This window comes from Artemia sp. Qi Xiang Cuo, chromosome 8 (assembly GCF_049724085.1).
Source record: "Artemia sp. Qi Xiang Cuo chromosome 8, ASM4972408v1, whole genome shotgun sequence".
NCBI classification, from domain to species: domain Eukaryota; kingdom Metazoa; phylum Arthropoda; class Branchiopoda; order Anostraca; family Artemiidae; genus Artemia; species Artemia sp. Qi Xiang Cuo.
The window spans coordinates 75,768,360-75,790,655 of NC_142801.1; the positions used below are offsets into that span (position 1 = coordinate 75,768,360).

At 33.3% G+C, this 22,296-nt stretch overlaps 1 protein-coding gene across 3 annotated transcripts in view; it reads right to left on the bottom strand.

The window, feature by feature from the left end:
- Positions 1-21,891, bottom strand: part of FucTB (alpha-(1,3)-fucosyltransferase 10) — a 60,768-nt gene extending 38,877 nt beyond the window's left edge. The window contains exon 1 of one of the 3 annotated variants that reach the window (XM_089093102.1): positions 21,821-21,891. Coding sequence is in view for 1 of the 3 variants with exons in the window: in XM_089093100.1 (XP_088949226.1) it covers positions 17,034-17,207 (174 nt within the window). In the remaining 2 variants the exon portion in view is untranslated. Of the gene's footprint in view, positions 1-4,795; positions 4,908-17,033; positions 17,241-21,820 lie in introns of those variants that run through there. The other 2 variants (XM_089093100.1, XM_089093101.1) reach the window with 2 other exon arrangements.
- Positions 21,892-22,296: the final 405 nt, after the last annotated feature.

Sequence of the window (22,296 nt, forward strand, 5' to 3'; positions counted from 1 at the left end):
GAATGAAAGAAGTATGTTAAGCTAATATATGATTACACAAGTAACGAAAGACCTTGAAAAAACTGTACCTTTATTTTGAAGATTGTGGTTGTGCAATTATTCTGTTAACATTGTTAATGCAGTGGGCTATTAGTGGCCAGTGAAATGAACAGATAGATAATAACCAAATGTCACAGCAAATATGAAAATATAAGGAATTTTTGAACCGTGTGGCATATATTGATTGAAGATTGCCTTTTTTTGGAAATTTAGTTTGCCGTAATCGTCCATTAAAATGGGGAGAAAGAGACATGATAATAAAGTAAAAACTGATGGTGGTAATGAGAGTGGTGATAAATCAAATGAAAGCCTAACGTCAACCCCAAAACTCTAACAGGGAAGAAAAGGCCTTCGCCGGAAGATTCTATTCTGGATTCGAGTGGCGAATGCTTACGACAGGAATGTGAGAAAACAAATGCAGAAAATATCGTAAGAATTTTGGAGCTGTTCGACGTAAAAGACGTAAAATCAGACGTAAAAGAAATTAGAGAGTCCCTTCATAGTGTGAAGACTGATGTGCAAAATATACAAAAAACTGTTCGTGAATTGGGAGAAAGATGCACGCGTGTGGAAGGTGATGCAAGAGAAACAAATAATCGGGTAGATAGTTTGAAGTCTAAGATGAAAAATCAGGATAAACTCGTGAATGATTTATTTACACAAGTTACATCATTAAAAAATCAGTCTCTTGTGTTCCAGCATACGGAAAGAAAAAACAACATATTGTTTTGGAATGTGAGGACTGGTTCATTGTCAGATGCAAAAAATACCATTAAAAGAGTGCTGAATAAGGGATGAGAAATGGAAGTGAAGAATAGTCTTCCGTTTTCAGTGGTACATGAAGCGAGTGACTTAATCAAAATTTAAGTTACTGATTATAAGAACCAATACGGCATAATGAAAAATTCAAATAAATTAAGAGGAAAGGACTTGCAGTTTGGAAAACCAGTTTTTATTAGTGATGATGTTAGTAGAGAGGTGCACCAAATTAGAAAGGAATTGGTGATGAAAAGAAAATATTTGATGGAGAGAGGTGTTGGGTGCTGAATATCACCCGTGGTACCGCCGGTTATTTCTATTAAATCTGCAGGTAACGTTGAAAAGGTTGAATGGTTCAAAGCCTTAAAAATGTAAATAGTGGTTTGAGCTAGTTATTTATAGTGTTTGGAAATAATTTTTTTTTAGAGTATATATGAAAAGTTATTAAGTATTAAGGTTATAAAATTGGTTTGCTTATAAATGAAGTTCTTTATTTTTGGAGTTGGTATGCGTATACATATCGACCGGTTTGTTTATTTGTTTTGTTTTATTTTTGTTTTTATGTCCGCTTTGACGGAATATATTTTGTTATTTTTTTTGTATTTATCTAGGTCTAGATATATGTTTAGTAGATAATGATTTTTTTCGCCACCGCCACCCTCTACCGTCACGTATATTAACTTTTATTAATGATGCTTAGAGATATCATTTTACCTCCTGGGAACAGCAATGTCCCGCAACTTGAAAATCAAAAGTTTGATTTTTCCAGCCAGTTTAATGAAAGAATAAATAGAAATTTAGATATTAATGCTACTGAGATTTTCACAAATGAACCATCAAGGTATATTTTTGAAGAAGGGGCACTACACTTGTATGGTGATAGGGGCCATTTTGGCCTTAACATTTTTCATTTGAATTGTCAAAGATTGAATTCTGTGCATAATTTTTTTTCGAAATCAACAAATACTAGGGTGCTTCAGGTGATCGCTTTAACTGAAACTTGGTTAAATGATAATAAATCGTAATTACTGCATATCCCTGTTTATAATTTATGTGTTAGAGATCGAGAGTATTACCAACATGGAGGCCTAGCAGCTTGAGATCAGGCTGATTATAAGGTTTCAATAAGAGAAAATCATACAATATATAGGGAGAAAGTTTGCGAGTGTTTTTTTTTACATATAACTAGAGAGAGTTTGAATTTTTGCATTGTTGTAGTATATAGGCCTCCACAGAGTCTGCTCCAAGACCTTAGGGATCTATTTGAAGAAAAATTATTTAAACTTCCTATTAAATCTATGCCATGTTTTATTATGGGGGATTTTAATATTGACCTTATAGATCAGTCATCTGCTAGCACTGAATATATTAATAGAAGTTTATCTAATGGGTTTCATCCTTGTATAAACATCCCTACAAGAATTACGGGAACATCAGCTAAGCTTCTGGATAACATCCTTTCTAATGTACCCTTGAGTCTTCCCAGGGTCCTTATCAACGATGTATCTGGCCACTTTGGAGTTTCAGCTAGCTTTAGAACTGTCACGAAGGTGGTTAAAGGCAAACAATCAAGGATTCCAGTGATCAGTAAAAATGCGATGGTAAAACTTAAAAATTATATAGAAAAGGTGAATTGGTATGATGTTCTAGGCGCAGTTCAGGACGCAAATTCAAAGTTTTTTTTATTTTATGAAAAGTTGCAGATTTTGATAAGTCAAGCAGTCACATTGGAAACGTTTAATAGAAAACCCTCAAGTAAAAAACCTTGGATTAGTCCAGTGATTTTGAAGCAAAGAAATGTAAGAGATAAATTGTTTAGAGCTCAAATAATTAACCCGACTCAAGAAAATAAGCAATTATATAAAATTTATCGAAATAGGTTGAATACAATTCTAAGAAATGAAAAAAAGAAATATTTTGAGAAGAAGTTTAAGGAGGTCGAAGGATGTCCTAAGAAAACCTGGGGACTAATAAAAGAAGTGATTGGATTAAAAATAAATAGTTATCTGATGAATTAGTTAGTGTAATGGGAGACTTTGAATTCTGAAAAGGACATATGCAATGAATTTCAGAGTTATTTTTCGAATATTGGTCTGAATTTAGCTATGTCAGTTGTACCTGATAGTGGTGATCCAACGTTCGAGTCCTTACTAAGGGACCCGATTGATGTATCTCTTCACCTTAGACTTCTAACAGTTGATGAAATTACAAAAATTATTTATGGGTTGCGTAGTAATTCATCTGGTAGCGATCATATTACTCTAAAAACACTTAAATATATTTTTCCTGTTATAGCTGAAGTTTTATGTGGGTTAATTAATGAGTGTTTTCGTCAAGGAAAATTCCCAGGCTGTTTTAAAGTTGCCCGTATAACCCCAATTCATAAGGGTGGTATTCAAAATGACCCAGGAAACTATAGACCGATATGTTTTACCCATCATTTCCCGTGTTTTAGAGAAGTGTTTTAGTATTAGAATGATGAGTTTTTTGGAGGATCATAAGTTACTGGTAGAGACACAATTTGGGTTCCGTAGAAAAAGGACAACGGAACAGGCGATGATTTATTTGACTACTATTATTAATGAGGTATTAGAGGTTTTAAAATAGATGCTATATTTTTAGATCTGATGAAAGCTTTCGACACTGTGGATCATGAACTTCTACTTAAGAAGTGTGAGGTGTATGGTTTGAGGGGTTAATCATTAAATTTTTTAAGAAGTTTTTTAAGTAATCGTTATCAGTATGTCCAACTAAATGATTCTTCTTCCGAAAAAAAGTGTATTGAAGTAGGTGTTCCGCAAGGATCAGTTCTCGGTCCTATACTATTCTTGATATTTATTAATGATTTACCAAATTGTCTGAATAATTTTTGCTATAGAATAAATGAACTAACGGTAAATCCGACTAATGAAACAGTTTCACTTTTTTCTGATGACATAACAGCCATTAGTGATAGTGATATATTTAATTAACAAAAAGTTTAAATACAAAAATCAATATGATTCACCCAAAACCAAACGGTTGACGTGGGGTGAAACAGGTAAAAAAAAATAATACATACATGTAACGTCATTCAAATTCACTATAATAAGAAAGAAATATAAAAAGAGAGAAAAGAAAAGAAAGAAAAAAAAAATAAAGAATAATAATAATAGTACAGTGACAGCATATAAATCCCATATTCATGTTTTGGGGTCGCACTCACAAACCAACAAGCAATTACAACTTAATTTAAATTGATTTGAATTAAGTCACCTCCAAAACAAACACAACTAGAATTCATACTTACTTAATAATTCTTCTTTCAGTTTTGCTTTAAAACCACTAAAATTTTTAATTTTCTTCATATCATTATCCAAATTATTCCATAAATTTATACGCTTTATAACAAAAGAAAACGTGGACATGGCAGACACTATAGGTGGAGTATAATAATCATTTTTACCCCTAGTATTTTGGTTATGTATATTCCATCGGCTGTAAAACCAACCATTAAAGCACTCCGGCAGCTGTTTCATATTGTATCTATACATAAATACTAATATATAAAAATGATGAAGACCCGCCGCTGGCAGTATCCTAAAATCCCTATAGACTTCTCGAACCGATTCTCTTCCAGATTTTCGTGATAATACTCTAATAGACTTGTTTTGGATAATTCGCACAGGACTAACAATTGAAGAAAATGTACCCATTTATACAGAAGAACAGTACAAAATATAGGGATGGATTAACGAAAAATAGAGAGCCTAAGTATACTAATTGGAAACATATATTTAAGTTTACGAATCATCCCCAAATTACGCGATAGAATCCGGAATAAAGTTTAAATATGGTATCAGAAACTGAGAGTCTCATCTATAATAATGCCAAGATACTTTACTGCCTTTTGGCGAGCAATCATACCGTCTTCATATGCTATATGCTGTATCCATGGATAATAATTCGATGTCCTCAAAAATATAAGAAAATAACTCTTAGAGGGGTTCACCTTTACCTGATTCACTCTCAGCCATCTTGAAACCTCATTTACCGATTCTCGTACACTCTCTAGGAGCAATCGCACACTTTGCGATCACCACTAAAGAAGTATCATCAGCAAACATAGGCACTGTAGCCGCACTATTCTTTTTGACAATCCCACTCATTCTTGTTTCCAGTTTACTAAAAGACTGTGGAAGATCATTCAGAAAAATTAGAAATAATAAGGGTCCAAGTACCGACCCCTGTGGGACTCCACACTCAATACAATTTTCATGGAAACCCATATTACCGATTTGAACATATTGTTTTCTACAAGACAAAAAAGAACGTAAAAACGAAAGAGCTGGACCCCAAATCCCATAAATTTCACACTTCATAAACGGAATATCATGACTGACTGTATCAAAAGCCTTTACAATATCTAAAAATACAGTTGCCACTTTATACCCATTATCTAACGTCATATTAATAATGCTATTCAAGTATTTACTTGATTGCTCAGTGGGGTGATCTCGACGGAATTCAAAGTGTGTGTTAGTAAATATTTTCTGGTCTTTAAGATGCTGAAAAATTCTGGCCAATAGACCTTTTTTTATTATCCTTGACATAGCGGGTAAAATCGAAACCTATCAACAATTTTCAACATCGCCAGTATTTCCTCCTTTATGTATTGGTATCACTTTCGCTGATTTAAAACAACTCGGAAACACTCCCTCTTTTAGACACTGATTAATTATTGAAACAAAAGTTTGAGCAATCACATCCCAAAGTATTTTTATTACTCTAATTGAAACAATATCAGAGCCAGAAGCGGTACCTTTCATACCATAAACAATGTTTCGAACTTCATATTCTTTAACTGGGAGTATATTTAAAGAGATTTCCAACTCCTTATGAAGTTATTTTTTAATTTTGCCTGTTTTGATTATAATCGACTCTTTCACTCTCCTTCCAACTGTCGAAAAATGGTTAGCAAATTCTTCACAAATTTCCTCTGGATTTTTAAGGCTGGTTCCATCTTTACGGAATATTTCCTGAGGGATTCCTCCAGATGATTGTCCTAAAGTGCTTCTTATCACATTCCATGTTTTCAATGGATTTCCAGATGCTTTTTCAAATTCTATTTCATAATAGTCTTGTCTAGCTCTTTGCAGGAGTCTGTTTAGGGCATTACGATAACTCTTATAAATTCGCTCATTTACATCGCAGGGATGACGTACCTTTTTCTCATACAAATTATTCTTCTTGTTTATCGATCTCAATAAACTCGGAGTAATCCAAGGCTTCTTTGAAGGTTCTCTTCTATTGTTTTTAATATTCCTAGAGCATTTTTCCAGGGATTGCTTAATTATTTGGTAAAAGACTCTGAACTTAGAGTCAATATCCGCAGAGATTGAAAACTCTGTATTCCAATCCTTATTGGCTAGCTCTTTTCTACATTTTAGAAGTGCATCTTTACCGAGTAACATCCTCAGCTTGAGACTGCTCTTCTTTGAGGAATTTTTATTATCAACGCATACCGAGTAACTTGCAAATACACCAAAATGATCAGAAGTATCACTTATAAGAACACTTGGACCACCCGACATATAATTCGAAAATATGTCATTCAGACATTTGGACGGCGTCCTCGTAACACGAGTACTAATATTAATAGCAGGGATATAACCAAATGAAATCATCCAGTTTAAAAATCTGTCTGTATTTGATCCATTATCCAAGAGATTAATGATAAAATCTCCCATTATAAAAATAGGACTTCGATGTGGGATTTTTTTCAAATTGTTCTTCAAGTAATTCATAAAACTCAATAAGAGATCCTGACAGTGGCCTATATACAACCAGAACATAACCACAACGTCCAGACAGCTCTAACTGCAAAATAAAAGACTCAAAAACCATTTCTTTATATATTAAAATATCCTCTCGGACACTTGCCCGTATATCAGAACGTATATATGCTGCCAGTCCCCCGTGTCGGCGAATTTGACGATTTTTCGTGTAAAGATTATAACCTGAAATATGTAAAAGTTCCGAATTATAATCATTTAACCAAGTTTCAGTCAGTCCAATTACCTGAAAAAGAGATAAACTGGAAATTTCATTTATAAAATCTAAACTTGAATTCAACCCTTGGCAATTCAAATGGAACACATTAAATCTATCCGAAACATTACTACATGCCATCTGCATTTGATTTACGAATAAATATTTAGAATCTTCAAACTCCAACCTATAATAACCACCAGGCCCACCACTTCCATAAAAAATTTCATTATACCTACTTTCAAAATTTACCTTCTTGTTTTCCAGCCCCAATACGTTAATTTGTCCTGGAGGAGACTCCAATCTTTCATCCAACATCAAAGCCAAATAGACAAATTTGAGTACGACTCCACAGGGGACACAATTCAATACACTCTAAATATAAATTTATTAAAGGCTGCCAAATAAAAATAATAAAACAAATAATAATAATGATATAAAAAAATAACAACAGCATAAAAAGAAATATAAAAAAAAAAAAAAAAAACAACAACAATGACTCAAAAGGGTACACCCTGCATATTGGATGCCTTCCAATATTTACATTTCTTCTAAGCTACAAACAATCAACTATTAACTGTATGAACCATCAACCATGAACTCCTTCAATTTCCCGCCAAAATTTATTTTTATCACCAACTAATCACCAGCTACCTGTTAATCAATGGGAACATGAATTCGAACAATTATTTTTCCTCTTAAGCTTCATTAATTGCCGCTATGTTGGTTACGAAATGAATGATTATTCGGTGCATAATCAAGTTCAGGAATCAAATCGTCCGGCGAGTATATAGCACGTGTTCCATTGGGGCGATTGAAAAGTAACACAGGCGGAAGTTTTCGAGATCCAAGCGAATTTGCGTAATTTTCCCCTTTTAATCAACAAATCATTTCTTGATTTGCGAACTTCAGCTGGGACATCATCACTGAGGTAAATATCACGGAACGACGACACTGCTTTACCTTTTAATTTCTTGGCATTTTTCAAAATATCAATTTTCGATTTTTTATCAGATACTTCAACACGAATAAATTTCTGTTGCTCCCTCACTTGGGTTACCTTGAATGGCGGGACTGGAGCCATTTCGAGTCCTTCCGTAAGAATACTTTTGAAGATATCCTTCGCATTTTTTTTTCAGATTCACAAGAGACATTCCATACAATAATATTCTTTTCCAGTTTATCAAACTCCAGCCTGGCCAATCTTATACTCAAATTATTTGACTCTTTACTCTGAGCTATACAATCATCAGAAATTATTTTTACTTGATTCTTTAGAGATTCTTTGACTTGCTCAAGCTGCCTCACTCGCTCATCATTTTCAGCCAGCTGCCTTGCAAATCCCGCATGTGATATCTCCAAATTTGCCCCTTTATCTTCAATTCCCTTAATCCTATTTTCTAAAGAATCTAGCTTTTTTCCATCTTTGTTACCAAACTGATAACAGTATTTGGACTTTCCGCAACTGCTGAAATCGTGAATTTATTTGTAGAATCAGTGCTACAAGTAATAACGTTAAGATCATATTCCCCTTCTCCCCTCCAAGTGTTTTCTGTATCATCACCAATATTACGAGGTTGCTTTCTTTTACGTCCCATCATTATTTCCAGACAACAAATTTAAATTTAATTATCTGCTTACCTCATTAAGGACAATTTTTTTTTATTCACATGGGTCCATTACGTGCAATTTGCTAAGCCAGCGTTAATTTGGGCACGGCTTTCACCCCTCTTCATAAAAAACTGCTCCAAATAATCCAAATTTCAAATAGAAAAAAACAATCCGAAGGGCCACTTAGAAAATCGTAAATCCCCTCGTCATAAACACTAGGCACCCCAAGCAAGGGCTTAATCCATCAAACGCATAGTCGCAATCAATATGTTAACAGCTGGAATTCTGCACATGTGAAATGTCAAGTTCAAATAAATTCCAATAACTTTCACAATATAATTTAAATTCCGTCAACTTATAATCCATAGTTTCCGTTATATATTTAATTTGCTTTAGATGTTCACCTGATAGCAACTGGATAGCAAAAGTCAGCCAAACTGTCCTTAGTAATGTTTCAAGCTGAACAAACAGAAATGAACAATAAATCATGTGAATCTCTCTTTATTGCATATGTTTTTTCACCAATTAATATCCTCGAAACAAAATCCTATTTGAATTGTTTCACAATCACTTGCTGAACTTTTTGTGCAACCTCATTAAGCTCAAAGTTAAAAATTGTTTGTGACCTTCCAGTTCAAAGCCTGAATGAATACTGATTAGCACAGCTAATACAGCGGAGCTGCTGCAGAATTTCATGAAGGAATCAGTTAATAGAATTACAGCATAGCTGAGGGTAAATAAATTATGAATTAACATGGCTAATTCTAACTTTATTATTTTCTCAAGATCATCAAACTTTTACCCATGGATCAAGGAATTAGATATGCCCAATGGCGTTATAAAACGGACTGCGTCTTTTAAATACCTTGGGATTGTAATAGATGAAACTATATCTTTTAAGGACCATGTAACTTTAACTAGCAAAATTTTGGCAAGAAATCTCGGTATAATGAAGAAAGTCCAACATTTGTTTTCCAAATCTGTCCGTCACCATCTTTATTTTTCTTTAGTATACCCGTATAAACTTTATTTTTCGAGTGTTTGGCTCTCAACTTTTTCTTCTATCCTAAAACCAATAAGAGTTCTACAAAATAATGCCGTAAGAATTTTAGCCGGTATATCTCCACGTATGTCTGTTCGAGAAATTTACCCAACTTTAAAAATTTTGCCGGCTGCAGGCCTTCGTGAGTTCTATGTATTGTGGTTTATTTTTGGACTTCAGCAGGATGTTCAGCCTCGTTGTTTTGATGATTTATTGTCCATTAGGTCTACTTATCATTCTTATGATACAAGGGGTAGCGCAGACTTCTGTGTACCTAGAGGTATATCTTCCCGTTCATGTTTTTCTGTTTTTTATAGAGGTACACGGAAATGGAATAGTTTGAATAGTGATATTAAGACTATTGGTGACCCCAATATTTTTAGAAAAATCATTAAGGTACTGCTTTTTGCTGAATATGAGTTTTGATTGATTGATTGATTGTGGGGGTTTTGTTGATATGATGTTCCCAGAGGAAGTATAATATTTGATATTATTTTGTATTTATTGTATAGTGTAATGGTGTGTTTCGGTGGCCAAGTGTTCTTTGTTTTAAGGATCTTGTTTTCTCTACCCCCCCCCCACGGACAAGCTTTGCTTTTTAGGGGAGGAAGTAATAATTTTTTTTGATATGTTTTTTTTAAATAAATCTTTCTTTATTTAAAAAAAAAGCAGGAACGGTTTAGATACCCATGGGCCCCATTTCCTTACCATGAGAGCGAATGATACCATTGAAATTGTATGCTCTTGAGACATCTTTGCTTTGATGCAGGTTCAATAGTGAAACCACTCTGTGATAGTGAAACTCTTAAAAGTAAGAGAGTTTACCTACTCCCCTTTAAGCTAAAAAAAAAAAATCCCTGGTCAAAATGAAAAATTTCCTTGTAATTTATAAAAGAATCATCCAATGCTCTTATCTGATAGAATTTCTATTCATTTTTAACTCCTTATTTAACGTTTCTGCTATCTTTCGTGTCGGATGACTTCAATAAATAACTTTTTAGAAGCCCCCTTAACACTATAAGAAAGCTTGGCTATGAAATTTTGATATGTGACAATATTTTTTATCTGGACTTATCAATAATTTCATATACAAATTTTACAACAAATCAAATGTTTGCATGTTGTTGTAAATTGATTTGAAGTGATTTCTATTGTCACTAGATGTAGCAAAGTTAATTGATTATTGGTAGCTATGGGTAGTATCTCAGTAGCTAGCAAGGTCAACTAGAATAGTTATAAGGAGGCAAATAACCTGATGAGTCTTGGAGAGGAGGAATGAGGCTCAAAACAGATTATATTTATTGGTTCTAAGAATACAAATGAGAAGAAGGACTCAACTAAGGGGTTACAGGCACATAACATCAGCACTTAATCCATAAATAGTAATTAATAAATCAAGCAATAATATATAACACTTACGCTACAGCAAACCTCTTCTATTCAAAATCCAATAACTAGTGCTACAGCCAAGACTTAAGAATGGAAAGAGACCCCATTTTTGTTTTACTTTTGCTATTTATATTTTACTCCTAATTAGTAATTTCTTGACTATGACATCTCTGATTTAACCACAATATCTAGTATATTCTAAGTCTATCTATCTTTATCTTTATATCTATATATCTATCTATCTTTATAAGTCTATCTTCTCTGATAAAAATGTTTGGTTTTAAAGGACTAAGGGGCTATTGACTTGTTTCAAGGACTAAAAGACTACTGACTATTTGATATAAGCTAGTTTTCATTAAAATTTTTTTCTTACACTTCCTTTTCTTCATAGGAGCTTTTTACTAGAGTGAGTTGTCTAAACTGAGATCAATAATAGAATATTCTAACAGAACAAACAACTCTGGCAAAATAAATTCAAAAGGAAAAAGAAATGTTCAAAAGCTAGAATTAAACAAAAAAGAAGTAGCATCCAATTAGAATTTGGAACAAATTCACACCTCAATTATCTTTTTTGAAACATTTTTATAGTAAAGGCTTTTTTTTTCTTTAGTCCCTACAAGATAAACTAGATGAAAATAACAAAAACAAAGTTTTCTCAAATGAAAGGACAGAGCAGCAATAAAACTTAATACAAACAAATATTATTCTGTATATGAGAGAAGCTGCCCTTACTTCAACCCCTGCTTGTTATTAAAAAGGTCATTGAATTAGAATGAGAAGTATTTTTAAAGCAATATAAAACTTAGCATAAAGAGGAGAAGGTGGTTGCCCCCTTTATAATATATACATCAAAACAAAAAGTTAAAAAAATGTATTTGCAGAATGAATTAATGAATCATAAATGCGACAAAATAAAAAACTGGAAACCATAAATTCACTCCTGGGTCAAAAAAGTAAAATAGAGGTTATTACTAAACTACAAACTGAAAGGGGAAATCTAACTACCCCAAATGGCATAGCAAACTATTTATGTAAATATTTTTGTAGTGAGGGTGCAAAATTATGTGAAGATGCTAAAGAAAAATAAAAAAAATAAACAGGTTCCCAAAATAGTTCAATCTGAAGCTCTAGTAAATACTCAAATGACTTTTAATCCTTGTGATGTAAATGAAGTGGGAAAAATTATCAATGGAGTGCATTCGAATTCAAGTGGTGTAGATGGGATTACCCAGAAGATTGCCAAATCAGTTTAGTCAGTTATAACACATATTCTATGTTATTTGATTAATAAGTCAATGAAAAAAGATATTTTTTCAGAAGCTTTGAAGATTGCTAAGATAAAACCATTACACAAAGGAGGTAAAAGAGATGTCCCTTCAAATAAAAGACCCGTTTCTATTCCCCCTTTTTATTCAAAAATATATGAAAAGGTAATTGGATCTAGGCTAAATAATTATGTTGAAAAAAATAAAACTAACACTCAATTTGGTTTTCAGGAAAAGACTATCAACTTAAATGGCTACAATCAAACTTGTGGGTGGGTAAATGAGGTGCGCAAATTGGGCTTTATTCCAGCTACCTTATTCCTAGATTTAAAGAAAGCCTTTGATACAACTGACCATAAGAATTACTATTTGAGCTGGATAAAATTCATGTAACAGGAAAGAGCTTTTTATGGTTTAAATCTTACTTGAGTGGCTGAAAGCAAATTTTGTTGAATGGGTGTTCAACTTTTGTAACTAATGGGAACATAGGGGGTATCCCAAGGGTATATACTAGGTCCTTCTTTGTTTTGAATTTTTATGGACCAAGTTGAGTATTATTTGTCAGAGGCTGGTCTGGTATAATCCTTTTTTCAGATGATACTCTAAATTATAGATTGCTTTATTTTGCTATTTTTTACCCATATATTTCCAAAGGTTACTCACTATGGGCAAGTAATTTTGTGTCATGTTTTAAAATTAAATCAAAATAAAGACGGTAATTTTTTGTCACCAAAAATATTCATTGCTCAAAATACTAATGAACATTACATTAAAAATCAACTTCTTGATGTTTTAAACACTGGAGATTATCAAGTTAGTATTTTAACATATAAATATATTAATAATCTACTTCCCTCTTTTTCAAAAATATATTTTCCCTTAATAGCAATCTTCATAGTCATGATACACAAAAAGCATTGAATCTAGTACATCAATTTAGAAATACAACTAGAGCTTCTTATGTAATAAAAAATTTTGCTCCCTTCAGATGGGATTTAATAACAGTTGCAATATACAAATGTAATTCATTTGGTAACCTTCAAGGCCATATCCAAAAGATTTTTCCTCACAAAACAACAGAATTTATGCATGTGTTTTATGTAGCCTAAGTAGGATTGTTTTGAATATCTAGATTAGAAGACTCCTACCTGCTGCCAACAAGCTCTTAGGGGTTTTCTTTGCAGGTGCAGCAAAATTATTGTGTATTTTTTTTTTGTCAAATAAAACTATCTTTCTATACAGGCTTGTAAATATTTGATTCTTGCTGTTGCTTGTCTTCCAACTGCAGATAATGAGGGTTTTTTCTTCATGTCATACTGTTACCATAGGTTCAGTATAACCATCCTGGGAGAAATACTAATGAAAAAAATTACATATTTTTTTCAGTAGTATTTTTTTTATTAGTGCTCATTTAATTAGTCAAAAAATACATTATTATCCAAAACATAATTAATTGAGAGTATTCAATACTTCTTTCCACATAGGATTATATGTTTATTGTTCATTCTGAGGTGGTATCAGAGCTTTTGCGCTACATTGTTCTTTAACACAAAAGAAAACCACATACAAAAAACAGGTGTAGATTAAAAACAGGTGTAGATTAAAAGCAGGTGTAGATTAAAAACAGGTGTAGATTAAAAACAGGTGTAGATTAAAAACAGGTGTAGATTAAAAACAGGTGTAGATTAAAAACAGGTGTAGATTAAAAACAGGTGTAGATTAAAAACAGGTGTAGAAAGGTTGATACAAACAAATTCAGAAGTTTGCCCTTGCAATTTGTGTATTGTTATTGCAGATGCTGGTTGAATTGGAAACTGGTGTTGATGAAATTTACACCCAAGTTGACCTTTACTGGAGTCAAGATTTATGTGATACCACCAGATGGCTCATTTGACAGTGTATATATATACAAATCTTTAAATTAGCCAACCAACCAGTATTTTGAGCCTAGGAGTCCAGCTGGACATAGCCTGAGGAAACATTAAAAAAACAATTCTTGCTCCATAATATGCAGAATAATCCTAGTTAACACATTTTGCAGGGGGAGAGCCTTTATCTTCACTTCTTTCCCTGTTTTTCCAGTTTTTCAAAGAAATTCATGAATTTCTAAGGACCTATATACTCATAGAATATATACCCTAATCCCCCTAATGTGCAAATATATACCTAGAAATGCATCCTCAATCTAAATATAACATCCATTTTCATCACAAATGAACTTTACTCCCATATTAGCCATATGGTGGATGTCCAAGATTTACTGATGGATTATTATACACACTAGTGCAGTAGCAGTTTTAGAACCTATAATCTGGGGAAGGGGCAAGATACCTTAATAGGAGTGTAATAAATACAAAATAAAAGAAATTTAATGTTTGATGTCAGAAAACTGGGAGGGGACTGCTTCCACCCCCCCCCCCTGCCTAGACCCACAACATTCACTGTATTAGTGAGTTTTATACTGTGTATGATGTCACTGAAATGGATATTATGATTTGATTTTTAATACAATGTCAGTTATTGCTGTAACATGTCTGTAGCTTTTTATAATGTGCACTCTCTTTATACTAGTGCACTGTATAAAGATGCACCTGTGCACCTATAAAGAGGTGCACCTGAGCACTAGTATAGAGGGACAGAGGTGAATCCAAAGACACAAGGTGCATCCAGACTATCAACATAGCATAACTACAATACTTCATAAATGGCTTGGAGGATGCAGCTGAAACGGTGGGGTAGTTGGGGGGGGCAAGGGCACTTCCAATTTTGTGCTTGGAGGGGGAGGTGTTAAAATCCACCTAAATATTTTCACACTATAAGCCCCTATGGAAATGAATATCTACTCATGCCATAGCAGCAAGGTAAATAAAAAGACTATGGTGCCAGGTTATAATAGTTATGTATTTCTAATACCCCAACAGTGACTTGAGATATCAAGTTGAAAATTTCCAGGGGCATTAAGGGAATTTGGCCCAAAATTTCAACTTGAATGGATGGAACAAAAGTTTGGGAGGGCTAAAAAAGTTTTTTTCCCCAATTGAAATTAAGTTTTTGCACTATAAGCCCATTTGGAACCTATAATCTATTTATGGTTAAGTAGTGAGGTAAATCAGATACTTTGTGTTGCCAGGTGACCAAAAAACTGTATTTGCAACATTCTGGGAACACCTCTTGGGATCAAGTTAGAACTTCCAGAGAGTGTTGAGAAGGGAGGGGGAGCAGGGCAAATAGTATAAAGGGAGGGGGAGGCAAGGAGACTTAATTCCTTGTGTTTAGAGGGAGGGGACATGGAGGCAAACAAGTGAATGTTTCCGATATGTTTATATCTAATGTTTTGGGAACAACTGGGGGGACTGAGTAAAAAATTTCAGGGAGTGCTTGGGGAGGACAAAGGGCTCCTCTAGATGCACCCATGCACCTCTTTATACTAGTACACAATTTCATTAAAATACCATAATGCATTGTTTTGTTGTTGTGCTTTAAATCCATATATGTATGTTATATCATTAACATAAAAATGTGATACCATTAAAGGAAACAAGATTTCCAAAATTAAGGCTTTAAACAAATTTTTTTCAACTTGTCATAAATCTAGATTATTTTTTCAAGCCAGGAAATCCAAGGGTAGCAATTTAATACAATATATGGAGCTAATTTCAAGATAAAAATTAAAAATACATATACACAGGCATAAATGGCAATTTGTTGTTGCTAACCAATTTTTTTAGAAAAAAAGATTTATACTTTTGGTTTTTAGGTTTTTTTTTTTTTTAGCTTCTCAAGGACTTAAAATTTAATTTCCCCTGGAACAGATTATTGGGTAAAGTTCTATGAAATCATATTATTTAGTTAGGAATAAAGTGAATACACCATTTGATGCCTTTTTTTATGCTGATTACAAATATTATAAGCATTTCGATCAGAAATTAATTTCAGCCCCCCCCCCCTATGGGCTATAACCTAACCTAAACCTGAATTGGCATATATAGGGGGGCTGAAATTCATTTCCGATAGAAATGATTCTTATATTTGTAATCAGCATAAAAAAAGGCTTTGAATGGTGCATTCACTTTTGTCCTAACTCAATAATATGATTTCATAGAACTTTACCAATTATTGAATTATGAAAGTACAAATTTAACCCAAAAGAGCCACTTAGAAACATATAATTTTGGTAAAGTTCTATGAAATCATATTATTGAGTTAGGACAAAAGTGAATACACCATTCGATACCTTTTTTTATGCTGATTACAAATATAATAATCATTTCTATCGGAAATGAATTACTGCCCCCCTCCCTATATAGGCCAAGTCAGGGTTAGGTTAGGTATAGCCTATATAGGGGGGGGGGCTGAAATTCATTTCCAATAGAAATGCTTATTATATTTGTAATCAGCATAAAAAAAGGCATTGAATGGTGTATTCACTTTATTCCTAACTCAATAATATGATTTTGTAGAACTTTACCATAATTTTTACTATATAGTTACTGTAAACCTTAGGAAGGGAATATTGGGGGTTATGTAAAGTGGAGCACTTTAGGGAATGATATAACTAGGCTAAATATTTTAAGATTTTTTTTGTAGCCTAGATGTTTTCTGAATTTTATGTTATTTTCTTCTTGACAACCCCAATTCTCTACTGATACCAACCTTGGCTACCTAACAAACTTAGATGATATTGTTTCTCTTAGTTTAAGATTGGCTCCCTAATTAGGGAGCACCATTCCTAAGATCTGATAATTTTTAAAAGGCTACATCCATTTTAAGGCTGTATTTCTGCTTAATAAGGCCCTAAGACGGAAAAATTCAATGATTAAGCACAGGAACATGGACAAAAACAAATAAACTGTTGGCTACATGACACACAGCCTAGGCTTAAATAACAGGTAACATACAGATGCCTGGTCTGATGCACTCCTATTATCAGAAATTAAACATGTTCTGCCTCCACAGTTAATGGAGAAATCTCCTGTGTTAATGAAAGGGGTCCACCAGACTATCAGATGACCAAAAGCATCGCAGTAGTTGAGCCAGAGAACTACAAATCCAAGAATCTGTTTCATAGACATGTGTGATAAATTCAAAACTTTGACCGGCTTCAATTTTTAATGATCAATTTCAAATGGCCTTCATTCGACGAAATTAACCTAAAACTTAAAATGAAGGCAACTAAGTGCTTTGAAATAAGTGAGCTTCAGATTCAATCACAAATATTCTTCTGAAAATATACATAGAAAAATGTACAATTTAATACAAAGAGCATATTCCAAATTACCAAATTGTAAGGACTACTGATCACTGGGTTCTAGACCACAACTCAGTGCCGGTTTTCTTTTCGGCAGAGGATAGCTGACTAATAGCAAATATGGTGACGCACTGCCGTCTGACGTGCATTTCTTTAATTAGGGAGGAAGTTAAAGTCTTTTTGAGATACGCCAATTGAGATATTATTCGAACACAAATATACATACAGGTCTATTGGTGGCCGACGTTTACCTCCCCCTCCCCCCGGCGATGAGAAATAAATTTGGGCTATATATTTGCACATTAGGGGGTGGGGGGATAAAGCATAACGGGTCTGCATGTAAAATGTGTTTGGTACAATTATTCTGCATATTATATATATAGATATATAATTTTATTTTAAAGCCAAATATACGGCCATGAACACAGTAAAATAACATAAATGAAAGGCACAAATAACAAAAACTTTGATTAGTGATCATCATAAAACATTTAAATAAAACACTACGTTAACCTAATAATAGTACTCAATACTTGGAAAAACGGTCATTGAACAAAGGCATTTAACGCTTGGAATAAACACTTAAATGAAACATTACATTTACTTTATAATTTTTTTTTTTATTATTTAACAAAATTTCCAGATACCTCGCTATTCTTCTGTAATTTCTTAGTGGTCATATACCTAGAAAGAATTATTTTCTGACTACAAACTATCCAAATACTTTATCCCCCCTCCCTATGTGCAAATATAGCCCATATTATATATTTCCCATATAATCGGTCACCTGTCTTTGTCTTGTCTCGCGCTAAGCTGAAAAAAAACTTACGAAGAAACCGGTTTTGTTCTCAAGTTTTAGATAGCGTAAACTCGAGTGAGTTGCCCACAATACACAAGTATCAAAACTCCTTCCCCCTACGGAAATTAAAAATTAAAACTCAAATAAAATTGTCAAATTTGGAAGCCCTTCTTTTCCATATAGGATAGGGGGGTATTTTCCGGGGGGGGGGTAAGTGTTTGGACAGTTTGAAGTCAGAAAACGATTTTTTCTAGGTATACGGCCACTAAAAAAATTACAGAAGAATAACGAGGTATCTGGAAATTGTGTTAACAAAATAAAAAAAAAAAAAAAAAAAAAAAAAAAAAAAAAAAAAGTAAATTCAATGTTTAATTGTGAGAAACTAGTATTTTTATTTAATTATTTACATATAGTATTAATTAATGGGAAATATAAGTTTTTCAAAGAAAAGTAAAGAGCCTCATTAAACCAAAAATTAGCAGAAATAAAGTCAAATAATATTCAAAGTAGAAACTCTGGAGTATAATAGAAACAAAATTAAAAAGATATAATATATTTTTTATTTGAAAAAGACTAGCCCTGTCAATAAAAAAATGAACGGAAAATAACATAAAAACGTTTTCCTTAAAACAAGTTTGTCAAAGAATAGTAAACAGCCTCGTTAAGCCAAAAATGAGTAGAAATAAATTCAAATAATTTTCTAAGCGTAAAACTACCACAAATCACCATAAATTAAATAATTGAACCCAAAACGAACATAAATTACAATAAATAACCTATTCAAACTCAAAAATAGCAACAATTAGCATGAGTAAGGTTGACAAACCCCATACCTCTTTAAGACCAGAAGGTAATTTGTACTTTACTGAAAACAAAATACATTTTAAATGTTTTCACTTTTTTGACTTTAACAAATAAAGAAGTATTAACACTATAACTTAGAAAAATTTTTGAATATATTCTTCTTTCTTTCATTTCAGAAAATATTAATTTTGGTGAAAACCAATTTGGATTTCAAAAAAGGCTGGGATGTCAGCACGCCCATCGTGTTCTAGCTTCCCTCCCGTTGAAATCTGTTAATGATAAATGTCCTCTTCATATCTTTGCTCTTTATCTTTCGAAAGCTTTCGATAGTATAGTCCTCTCACATGCACTCTATTCCCTTTTTTCCAACAAAATTAACCTTTCTATTGTTGTTTTGTTACGGTACTGGTATTTTAACTCTTTTATTCGGGTAAAATGTAATGGAGTAGTTTCTGATTCAAAGGTGTTTCTTCGGCGTGGGGTCCGTCAAGGTGGTGTGCTTTCTCCAACTATTTTTAAGTTATGTATTGCTCCCTTCCTTTCATCCTTGCCTTCGATTTTCATTTCTGACGGAATTGATGTCTCGCGTCTTGCTTATGCGGACGATGTTCTACTTGTCAGTCGTTCTAGGGCTGGACTCTCACATTCTGTCAGCTGGATCTCAGACCAGTTCAGACGGATTGAGCTTATGTTGAACGTTGATAAGTACGAATATATTTCCTTTAATTCGAGTGCGAGTCTCCCTCTTAACTGTGGTTTTTTTCTGTATTCCCTGTGTCTCTTCTTTTTGGTGGCTTGGTCTTCACATTAATAATAATCTCAAAACACTTCGGGCTCTGTCAGTTTCTAATGCATAAAAAAAAAAAAAAATTCAGATAGGATATTCAAAAATTGTTGCAAATAGAGGGAGGTACAATAGAAAAGCGCTTGGAAAATTATATTCTTCATTTTGCGATCATTCTATTCTTTTTTTATCTGGTTTTCTTCCAATTCTGAAGCCTAAAGATCTGAATTCTATCCAGACTTATTATTTTAAATTTTCTCGGTACCTTTTGTCCCTCCCTCCCTGGTTTCGGAACGAGAATCTAATATCGCGATGCGACCTCCCTAATTTACGGTAAAAAGTGACTGTGCTTTCAGGAAAGCTGTTGTTGTCTGCAGGTCTTACTGCACACCATAATTTACATAGTTTTATGTAAATAATTTTTAAGTGTGCAAGTTTGCTTTTTTTTTGTTTTTTTGTAGTTTTTTTTTTTTTTTTTTTGTTCTTGATGTACTCCGCTTATTTTTTTTTTATATTGGATGATAAATAAATTATTATAAGGAATAGATATCAGAATATGCTTATCAAACTGACAACACACGGTTGTTATTATTTACACTTTAAGTAAAGTGCAAATTTTTTCTGGTCTGAAGAAGACATGGATGTTGTCATCCATACTCCTTTTAATTTTTGCTCGTTTTGAGTTTGACTAGGATATCTGTTGTAATTTCTGTTTGTGGTGGGTTTCATTTAGTTATTAATGGTGATTTGTGTTAGTTTTACGCTTGGAAGATAAGAAAAACAAACTCGTAGAATTTAACAACGATTTCGTCCGTAAAAACTCAAACGATTGGAATTTGTTGGTTCCCAAAGCCAACTATCCTTTCAAAGGATACCCAAACCTTCTTAAACTTTTTGGTGCCATATGTTTTAGCTTAATTTTGATGATTGTTCGCTTATATTTTTTTACATGTTGAATTTTTTTCTTTTAATTTGACACCCGCTACTGCCAAAAATTCGTAGAAGTTCGTATGGAAGTCTTTTCATCACAAATGGATTTGTGTTTTTTTTCTAAGTTTATAAGATACTTCTTGTGTGTAAATTCCTCTTTTTCCCGTTCCTTAGCTCTTTTCAACGAAACAAAAAAAAAACTCAAATAAAAGTTTCAAATTTAGAAACATTATTTTCCACAGGGGGAGGGTATTTTCCGCGAGGGTATTTTCTAAGGAGGGGGTATTTTCTGCGGGGGATACTTTCCGTGGGGGGTATTTTTCATGAGGGAGGGGGGAATTTCCGCGTTAGGGTATTTGCCAGGGGTTTAAACACCCCCCACCCCATTCACTGTGTTCATTTATGTTATTTTACTGTGTTCATTGCTGTATATCTGGCTTTAAAATACACTTATTTATCTATCTATCTAATATGCAAAATAATTGTACCAAACACATTTTGCATGCAGACCCACTATACATTCCCCCCCCCCTCATGGGTTCAAATCTAGGCCTTTAGCCCAAATTTATTTCTATAATAACGAAGAAACTAACGAAAAAACCGGTGTGTTCTTGAATTTTACACAGCGTAAACGTTTTACACAGAGTGGTGCATAATACACAAGTACCAAAATTCCTTCCCCCCATGGAAATTAAAAAAATAAAACTAAAATAAAATTCTCAAATTTGAAAAGCCTTGTTTTCCATGGGGGGGTATTTTCTAGGGGGTATTTTCCGGGGGTATTTTCTGGCGAGGTATTTTCCGCGAGGGAGTATTTTCCGCAGGGGGGGTAATCTGTGGGGGGGGGGGAAGGGGGGCAAACGACTAGAGCCAAGTCTATTAAAGGCCTTTTGAACTCTGTGGGTACATATTACATAATGACACATGTAAATTCGACGAAAGCTTGGAATAGTCTGCAGTATCTAAAATCTAAATTAAGTGTTTTTTTTAATCACAATTTTTAACCTTTTACTTTTCAATATGCGGTAGCATTCGGTTCCCTTTGAACCTTCTTTGCTTGTTCCCCCTGCGGGGTAAAAAAGTCTAACCATAAGCGTGCTAAATACTCTTTTACTCTTACTTGTTATGATCATATAAAAAGTCGAAATATTGACTTGGTCTCTGCATCATATAGGCCTATAGGTGCAACTGATTTGTCACTTATCTCCTCGTCTAGTAGTTGTGTAGATTTTCATAGTTTTGGAAAATATTTTGGCTTTATTCTGTTATGGTGTACGACTTCCCCTGTCTGTCTCTTTGTATGCCTTAAAATATAAATGAGATTATTCGGGAGTGTTTTATTACTTTGCAAAAGAAGCAACAATGAACATGCTTAGGGCTGACAGCCACCAGACCATCTCAAGACCAGAACACAATTTACACTTTCCTGAGCACAAAATAAATTTTAAATGTTTTCACTTTAATATAAATGATACATTGTTAAAACTTTAAAGAATAATTATCAGTATATGTTTATTAATCTGACATACACGGTCAGTAGTGTGCTATATTGCTATATCAACTATACGCCTGAGGCATGAATATAGAGTGCACCTT